The sequence below is a fragment of the Etheostoma spectabile genome, unplaced genomic scaffold (assembly GCF_008692095.1).
Source record: "Etheostoma spectabile isolate EspeVRDwgs_2016 unplaced genomic scaffold, UIUC_Espe_1.0 scaffold00009965, whole genome shotgun sequence".
Classification (NCBI taxonomy): domain Eukaryota; kingdom Metazoa; phylum Chordata; class Actinopteri; order Perciformes; family Percidae; genus Etheostoma; species Etheostoma spectabile.
This window is the reverse complement of record NW_022603767.1, coordinates 10,710-20,904: the sequence shown is the minus strand read 5'-3', so window position 1 is coordinate 20,904 and position 10,195 is coordinate 10,710. Positions and strand designations below refer to the sequence as shown.

Genomic DNA, 10,195 nt, shown 5'->3' with positions numbered 1-10,195 from the left:
CTCCTTATGTCTCCTCCTTATGTCTCCTCCTTATGTCTCCTCCTTATGTCTCCTCCTTATTCTCCTCCTTATGTCTCCTCCTTATGTCTCCTCCTTATTCTCCTCCTTATGTCTCCTCCTTATGTCTCCTCCTTATTCTTCTCCTTATGTCTCCTCCTTATGTCTCCTCCTTATTCTCCTCCTTATGTCTCCTCCTTATGTCTCCTCCTTATTCTTCTCCTTATGTCTCCTCCTTATGTCTCCTCCTTATTCTCCTCCTTATGTCTCCTCCTTATGTCTCCTCCTTATTCTTCTCCTTATGTTCTCCTCCTTATGTCTCCTCCTTATGTCTCCTCCTTATTCTCCTCCTTATGTCTCCTCCTTATGTCTCCTCCTTATTGTCCTCCTTATGTCTCCTCCTTATGTCTCCTCCTTATGTCTCCTTCTTATTCTCCTCCTTATGTCTCCTCCTTATGTCTCCTTCTTATTCTCCTCCTTATGTCTCCTTCTTATTCTCCTCCTTATGTCTCCTCCTTATGTCTCCTCCTTATGTCTCCTCAAGCAGAATTCATCAGTTTTCATCTCCATTTCACCAGGTGTCTCTCTTACCTCACCATATATTTCTATTTGCTGTATTTCTATATGTTGTATTTCTATATGTTGTATTTCTATATGCTGTATTTCTACATGTTGTATTTCTAGATGCTGTATTTCTATATGTTGTATTTCTATATGTTGTATTTCTATATGTTGTATTTCTAAATGTTGTATTTCTAGATGCTGTATTTCTACATGTTGTATTTCTATATGTTGTATTTCTATATGCTGTATTTCTACATGTTGTATTCTAGATGCTGTATTTCTATATGTTGTATTTCTATATGTTGTATTTCTATATGTTGTATTTCTAAATGTTGTATTTCTAGATGCTGTATTTCTACATGTTGTATTTCTAAATGTTGTATTTCTAAATGTTGTATTTCTATATGCTGTATTTCTATATGTTGTATTTCTATATGTTGTATTTCTATATGCTGTATTTCTACATGTTGTATTTCTATATGCTGTATTTCTACATGTTGTATTTCTATATGCTGTATTTCTAGATGCTGTATTTCTATATGTTGTATTTCTATGTGCTTTATTTCTAACACTTAAACTTCTGTCTGTGTTTCAATGAAGCCCAGAGAAGCAGCATGGACCTGGACCTGGACTTGGACTTGGACCTGGACCTGGACCTGGACCCAGCTGTGTGTCCGTTAAGAGCAACCAGTCTATGGAGCCACCGCTGGTTTTTAAAGATCAAGCTTCACCAACAGTAGAGTAAGTCATAATCATGTTATAACTTCAGCTATGTCATTATCACGTTATAACATCAGCTATGTCATCATGTTATAACCTCAGCTATGTCATCATCACGTTATAACATCAGCTATGTCATCATCACGTTATAACATCAGCTATGTCATCATCACGTTATAACATCAGCTATGTCATCATGTTATAACTTCAGCTATGTCATCATGTTATAACTTCAGCTATGTCATCATCACGTTATAACATCAGCTATGTCATCATGTTATAACTTCAGCTATGTCATCATGTTATAACTTCAGCTGTCATTATCACGTTATAACATCAGCTATGTCATCATGTTATAACTTCAGCTATGTCATCATCATGTTATAACCTCAGCTATGTCATCATCACGTTATAACCTCAGCTATGTCATCATGTTATAACTTCAGCTATGTCATCATCATGTTATAACATCAGCTATGTCATCATGTTATAACCTCAGCTATGTCATCATCACGTTATAACATCAGCTATGTCATCATGTTATAACTTCAGCTATGTCATCATCACGTTATAACATCAGCTATGTCATCATGTTATAACTTCAGCTATGTCATCATCAAGTTATAACATCAGCTATGTCATCATGTTATAACCTCAGCTATGTCATCATCCCGTTATAACATCAGCTATGTCATCATGTTATAACTTCAGCTATGTCATCATGACGTTATAACATCAGCTATGTCATCATATTATAACTTCAGCTATGTCATCATCACATTATAACATCAGCTATGTCATCTTCACGTTATAACCTCAGCTATGTCATCACGTTTTAACCTCAGCTATGTCATCATCATGTTATAACCTCAGCTATGTCATCACGTTTAACTTCAGCTATGTCATCATCATGTTATAACATCAGCTATGTCATCATGTTATAACCTCAGCTATGTCATCATCACGTTATAACATCAGCTATGTCATATCACGTTATAACTTCAGCTATGTCATCACGTTATAACATCAGCTATGTCATCATCACGTTATAACATCAGCTATGTCATCATCACGTTATAACCTCAGCTATGTCATCATGTTATAACTTCAGCTATGTCATCATCATGTTATAACATCAGCTATGTCATCATGTTATAACCTCAGCTATGTCATCATCACGTTATAACATCAGCTATGTCATATCACGTTATAACTTCAGCTATGTCATCATGATGTTATAACATCAGCTATGTCATCATGTTATAACTTCAGCTATGTCATCATCACGTTATAACATCATTTATGTCATCATGTTATAACCTCAGCTATGTCATCATCACGTTATGAAATCAGCTGTCATATTACATTATAACATCATTTATGTCATCATGTTATAACCTCAGCTATGTCATCATCACGTTATGAAATCAGCTGTCATATTACATTATAACATCAGCTATGTCATCATGTTATAACCTCAGCTATGTCATCACCACATTATAAAATCAGCTATGTCATCATGTTATAACTTCAGCTATGTCATCACCACATTATAAAATCAGCTATGTCATATCACGTTATAACCTCAGCTATGTCATCATGTTATAACATCAGCTATGACATTGTGTTATAACCTCAGCTATGACATATCATGTTATAACATCAGCTATGTCATCACATTATAACCTCAGCTATGTCATCATGTTACAACCTCAGCTATGTCATCATCACAATATAACCTCAGCTAAGTCATCATCACATTTTAACATCAGCTATGTCATCATCACGTTATAACCTCAGCTATTTCATATCACGTTATAACCTCAGCTATGTCATCATGTTATAATCTCAGCTATGTCATCATCACGTTATAACATCAGCTATGTCATCATGTTACAACCTCAGCTATGTCATCATCACAATATAACCTCAGCTATGTCATCATCACATTTTAACATCAGCTATGTCATCATCACGTTATAACCTCAGCTATTTCATATCACGTTATAACCTCAGCTATGTCATCATGTTATAACATCAGCTATGACATCATGTTATAACCTCAGTTATGTCATCATGTTATAATCTCAGTTATGTCATCATGTTATAACCTCAGCTGTGTCATCACGTTATAACCTCAGATATGTCATCATGTTATAACCTCAGCTATGTCATATCACGTTATAACCTCAGCTATGTCATCATGTTACAACCTCAGCTATGTCATATCACGTTATAACCTCAGCTATGTCATCATGTTATAACCTCAGCTATGTCATCATGTTATAACCTCAGCTATGTCATCACGTTATAACCTCAGCTATGTCATATCATGTTATAACATCAGCTAGGTTACTAATTGGATGAATATACGTTACACTTCCGCACCACAACAAGACAACGCGACAGACTCTGCGGCAAATCATTACAGCTTTATGGCGCTAACGTTAGCAGTAACGTTAGCAATAACATTAGCGCTAGCTGTAGCGGTAACGTTAGCGATAAGGTTAGCAATAACGTTAGCGGTTACATTAGCGCTAGCTGTAGCGGTAACGTTAGCAATAAGGTTAGCAGTAACGTTAGCGGTTACATTAGCGCTAGCTGTAGCGGTAACGTTAGCGATAAGGTTAGCAGTAATGTTAGCGGTTACATTAGCGCTAGCTGTAGCGGTAACGTTAGCAATAAGGTTAGCAGTAACGTTAGCGGTTACATTAGCGCTAGCTGTAGCGGTAACATTAGCGATAAGGTTAGCAGTAATGTTAGCAGTAACGTTAGCGGTTACATTAGCGCTAGCTGTAGCGGTAACGTTAGCGATAAGGTTAGCAGTAATGTTAGCGGTTACATTAGCGCTAGCTGTAGCGGTAACGTTAGCAATAAGGTTAGCAGTAACGTTAGCGGTTACATTAGCGCTAGCTGTAGCGGTAACGTTAGCGATAAGGTTAGCAGTAACGTTAGCGGTTACATTAGCGCTAGCTGTAGCGGTAACATTAGCGATAAGGTTAGCAGTAATGTTAGCAGTAACGTTTGCGGTTACATTAGCGCTAGCTGTAGCGGTAACGTTAGCGATAAGGTTACCGCTTGTGTTAGCGTAGTATTATGGACAGACATGGTTGAAATATTACATTTAATACTATTAGACTCCATGTTCAAAGATTTGCTCAGTTCATTTTTTCATTCTCTCGGCTACTTTTACTTTATACTTTAAGTACCTTTCCAAGCCTGTACTTTGTTACTTTTACTTGAGTAAAGAAGTTAAGTTAGTACTTCTACTTCTACCAGAGTATTTTTTAACCCTTGTGTTGTCTTCCTGTCGACCAGGAAAAACAAAAGTTCACTTTTTTCAACATTATTATTGCTTTTTCCAGCATTTATGTCACTTTTTCAATGTCGTGGGTGCTTTTTTTATGTTTTTGCCAAACATTTGATGTTTTTATTTTTGACATTTTCAGCACTTATTTTGACAGCCCAAAAAAAATTAAATTACTGAAAACGGGTCAAATCTGAATCAACACGAAGGTTAACACAAGTATCAGTACTTCTACTTTTACCAGAGTATTTCTTAACACAAGTATCTGTACTTCTACTTGAGTACGGGAAGTGAGTACTTTTACCATCTGTGCCACAGAGTGGACCAGGAGAGCTCAGAGGGTCCCAGAGGGTCCCAGTGGGTCCCAGAAGGTCCCAGTGGGTCCCAGTCCACCCAGCAGCCCCCAACCCACCTGGACTCCATCTTTATGGTCTGTATATGTACTAATACTACTTTACCTCTGTTCTGTTCCCAATCATCTCCATGCTGCCCTGTTCAGACCAGAGGGTCCTCAGTCTGTCCATCATGGATCTGATCTGTCTCCATGATTTCAGTCTGATTTGATTCATATAAGCTTCTGTTCCAGCTGCTGGAGGAGAACATCGTCACTTTTGTGAAGAACGAGCTGAAGAAGATCCAGAAGGGTCTGAGTCCAGATTACCCAGAATGCTCAGAGAGTCAGAAGGAGGATGAGGCTGAAGATCAGAGGAGGAGCAGAGAGGCGTTTCTGGAGATCACACTGCACTTCCTGAGGAGAATGAAGCAGGACGAGCTGGCTGACCGTCTGCAGAGCAGTAAGAGGATTTCTCTAATGACTCTGCATTAGTATATAACTAATATAATAATAATAACTGCTGCTCCTGTACCCCTGGGTTTTGGTCCTGGCCTTGGATCCCATTTGTTTGATCTGCCCTTTCCTGAACAGTGCACGGTTGCTTCATCCTTCCCTTCATTTTTCCATTTGTTGTGTTTTCATTTAGGAAGTCATTCTGGAGTTTATCAGAATAAACTCAAGTCTAACCAGAAGAAGACGTTCCAGCGTGTATTTGAGGGGATTGCTAAAGCAGGGAACCCAACCCTTCTGAATCAGATGTTCACAGAGATCTACCTCCTGAAGGGAGGGGCTGCAGGGGTCAATGATGAACATGAGGTCAGACAGATTGAAACAGCATCCAGGAAACCAGACAGACCAGAACCAACATTTAGACAAGAAGACATCTTTAAAACCCCACCTGGAAGAGATGAACCAATCAGAACCGTGATGACAACGGGAGTGGCTGGCATCGGGAAAACAGTCTTAACCCAGAAGTTCACTCTGGACTGGGCTGAAGGCAAAGCCAACCAGGACATCCAGTTCACATTCCCCTTCACCTTCAGAGAGCTGAATGTGCTGAAAGAGAGAAAGTTCAGCTTGGTGGAACTTGTTGATTACTTCTTTAGTGAAACCAAAGAAGCAGGAATCTGCCGGTTTGAAGAGGTCCCGGTGGTCTTCATCTTTGACGGTCTGGATGAGTGTCGACTTCCTCTGGACTTCCTCAACACTGAGATCCTGACTGATGTTACAGAGTCCACCTCAGTGGGTGTGCTGCTGACAAACCTCATCAGGGGGAAACTGCTTCCCTCTGCTCGCCTCTGGATAACCACCCGACCTGCAGCAGCCAATCAGATTCCTCCTGGGTGTGTTGACATGGTGACAGAGATCAGAGGGTTCACTGACCCCCAGAAGGAGGAGTACTTCAGGAAGAGATTCAGAGATGAGAAGCAGGCCAGCAGAATCATCTCCCACATCAAGAGATCACAAAGCCTCCACATCATGTGCCACATCCCAGTCTTCTGCTGGATCACTGCTACAGTTCTGGAGGACGTGATGAAGACCAGAGAGGGAGGAGAGCTGCCCAAGACCCTGACTGAGATGTACATCCACTTCCTGGTGGTTCAGTCCAAAGTCAAGAACATCAAGTATGATGGAGGAGCTGCGACAGATCCACACTGGAGTCCAGAGAGCAGGACGATGATGGAGTCTCTGGGGAAACTGGCTTTTGAGCAGCTGCAGAAAGGCAACCTGATCTTCTATGAATCAGACCTGACAGAGTGTGGCATCGATATCAGAGCAGCCTCAGTGGCCTCAGGAGTGTTCACACAGATCTTTAAAGAGGAGAGAGGACTGTACCAGGACAAGGTGTTCAGCTTCGTCCATCTGAGTGTTCAGGAGTTCCTGGCTGCTCTTCATGTCCATCTGACCTTCACCAACTCTGGAGTCAACCTGCTGACAGAAGAACAAACATCATCAACACAGTTCTACCAGAGTGCTGTGGACAAGGCCTTACAGAGTCCTAATGGACACCTGGACTTGTTCCTCCGCTTCCTCCTGGGTCTTTCTCTGCAGACCAATCAGAATCTCCTACAAGGTCTGATGACACTATCAGGAAGTAGCTCAGAGACCAATCAGGAAACAGTAGAGTACATCAAGGAGAAGATCAGTGAGAATCTGTCTGCAGAGAGAAGCATCAACCTGTTCCACTGTCTGAATGAACTGAATGATGGTTCTCTAGTGGAGCAGATCCAACAGTACCTGAGTTCAGGAAGTCTTTTCAGATATAAACTGTCTCCTGCTCAGTGGTCAGCTCTGGTCTTCATCTTACTGTCATCAGAAGAAGATCTGGACGTGTTTGACCTGAAGAAATACTCTGCTTCAGAGGAGGCTCTTCTGATGTTACTTCCAGTGGTCAAAGCCTCCAACAAAGCTCTGTAAGTGAGACTTATTTATCATTTAATACTTTGCTATCTTTCAACAGGAGTTGAAAATAAATAACTTCTTTTCCTCTCTTCAGACTGATTTACTGTAACCTGTCAGAGAGAAGCTGTGAAGCTCTGTCCTCAGTTCTCAGCTCAGAGTCCTCTAGTCTGAGAGAGCTGGACCTGAGTAACAACAACCTGCAGGATTCAGGAGTAGAGCAGCTTTCTGCTGGACTGAAGAGTCCACACTGTAAACTGGAGACTCTCAGGTCAGGCATTGTTTGAATATGGTTATTTATCTTTAGGAATAAGAGTCACATGTTAATCTGAGATCGGTAGAGGTCCAGCTTGATCTAGGTCATGGACTTGTTCAGTAGGTTTTTCTCCAATATCAACAATTGAGACAATATTTTTTCATTCTTGTTTACTCTATTATATTACAATAACATAGTTTATACTTAATGGCTTTGGAGATATACTTTAAGGGTAAAACTAATTTGATTACATCATGTTTTTCTTTTCTGGTCATTGTTGGCACTTCAGACTGAGTGGCTGTAACCTGTCAGAGAGAAGCTGTGAAGATCTGTCCTCAGTTCTCAGCTCAGAGTCCTCTAGTCTGAGAGAGCTGGACCTTAGTAACAACAACCTGCAGGATTCAGGAGTGGAGCTGCTCTCTGCTGGACTGGAGAGTCCACACTGTAAACTGGAGACTCTCAGGTCAGGATTCATTTAGCCATGTAAACTCTGATCAGTGAATAAACACCTAACGTGTAGCGTCTGCTAATACTAAGTGTCAAAGTACATTTAACTAAACTTCGGCAGTGGTTTCTAGAAAAAACAATTAGTGGTTTCCTTTCTTTTTCTGTCCTCTAATTACCAAGTATTTACCTGGTATTTACATAATAATAATATTACATTATAAGATAACTACCACTGGTAATAAGGAGGTAATATAGAGAAACTACAACTGAAGTACAAGGTAAAACCTTAAGAACTAAGGCCGTTACACACCGGGACGTGACGAATAACCGATGCAAAATGCAAAAAAAATGCACAAGAATCACCTGGCTTCCACTAAAGCCATCTCTTCATTCTCACCAACATGGCACCCACCTGAATAGGATTACACACGAAAAGTAAACACAACCAACACAGACATAACACAATACGGGACATAACACCATACCAGGTAAATACTTGGTAATTAGGGGACTGTAAAAGGAAGGATCACCAAATCTGTATCTGGACCAAATTGTAGCTGAACAACAGACAACATGGCTCCACATGTTCATGGATGGTTCCCGTGTGTTGTTCTGTGTGTTTGCAGTCTTTCAGGCTGTCTGATCTCAGAGGAAGGCTGTTCTGCTCTGGTCTCAGCTCTGAGCTCCAACCCCTCCCATCTGAGAGTGCTGGACCTGAGCTACAATCATCCAGGAGACTCGGGGGTGAAGCTGCTGTCTGCTGGGCTGGAGGATCCAAACTGGAGACTGGACACTCTCAGGTATGAAGAGGCCTGCTAGGTAGAGCCTGAGAGAGGCGCTGGAAACATTTTGTGTCAAAGCTAGTCACAGACCTCTTTGAGTTTTTTCTACATTTGAGAAAGCTGGGTGAAATGTTGATGTTTCCACACTGCTCTGACACCCCCCCCCCCTTTCAGGGTGGAGCCTGCTGGAGTCCGATGGTTGAAACCAGGTCTGAAGAAGTGTAAGTGTGTTTTACGTTTCATTCATGGAACTGTGACTCCACTCAGTCAACCCTCTGATGTTGCAGCTGTGTTGTGTCTCGTTGTCTCCGTCAGATTCCTGTGAACTCACAGTCGACACCAACACGGTGAGCAGGAAACTCAAACTGTCTCACAACAACAGGACGGTGACACGGGTGGAGGAGGATCAGCCATATCCTGGTCATCCAGAGAGGTTTGAATCCTGGTGTCCTCAGCTGCTGTGTAGAGAGGGTCTGACTGGACGCTGTTACTGGGAGGTGGAGAGAAGAAGAGAGGTTCATGTAGCAGTGAGTTACAGAGGAATCAGGAGAGGAGTCGGTGATGACAGTGTGTTTGGATGGGATGATCAGTCCTGGAGACTGAGCTGCTCTGATGGTCGTTACTCTGTCTGTCACAATGACAGAAGAACAGGCCTCCCTCTCTCCTCCTCCTCTGAGAGAGTAGCAGTGTATGTGGACTGTCCTGCTGGCTCTCTGTCCTTCTACACAGTCTCCTCTGACTCACTGATCCACCTCCACACCTTCAACACCTCATTCACTCAGCCTCTCTATCCTGGGTTTGGATTTGGGGCTGGTTCGTCAATGTCTCTGTGTCCTCTGTAGGAAGACGAGTCTCCTCCTGTCTCTATCCATTATAAATCTATAAATCATGTTACATAATGTGCTTTAAGCTAATGTCATTCTGTTGCTAAACTGTAGCATAAAAGCTCAAATCTGGGCCTTTCCCAGGAGGCCGTCTGTGAGACCCTAAGCCTTCCAGAAGCTTTTTAACCCACCATGGAACAACGGTGTATTTTCCCAATAAATCCACATTTGTAATATCCAAAATCTCAGTAACACTTCAGGCTATCATCGTTGTAATTGATTAGCATCAAATCTAAAGAGGCTTTCTGTGTCATCGTAGGCCTTCCCGGAGTTTTTTTTTTTTCTCTTTTCTTCATATTTTATTTACATATTCAAAACAAACAAACAAACAGGGCTCAGATGTAACTATTGCCAGTTCTTTACAGTCATATTCAATACAGCAGTAGGAGGAAAGGTTGATAATACAGAAACAAGATTAGGTACTGTAGTTTAGCTTTTTCAAAATGAGTTAACGGGTTCCAGGAACGGAAAAATGTGTCCATTTGACCAGTGCGGAGTTTCTCC

The 10,195-nt window shown here is 41.3% G+C and overlaps 1 protein-coding gene across 1 annotated transcript; it reads left to right on the top strand.

The window, feature by feature from the left end:
• Positions 1–1,161: 1,161 nt before the first annotated feature.
• Positions 1,162–9,723, top strand: LOC116679237 (NACHT, LRR and PYD domains-containing protein 9; the record flags this gene model as incomplete). The annotated part of the gene is given in 9 exon segments (XM_032508923.1): positions 1,162–1,302; positions 4,907–5,018; positions 5,175–5,382; positions 5,569–7,336; positions 7,420–7,593; positions 7,868–8,041; positions 8,652–8,825; positions 8,982–9,028; positions 9,123–9,723. Coding segments are annotated over 9 exon segments (3,231 nt in total). The 3' UTR covers positions 9,650–9,723.
• Between the last annotated feature and the right edge of the window lie 472 nt (positions 9,724–10,195).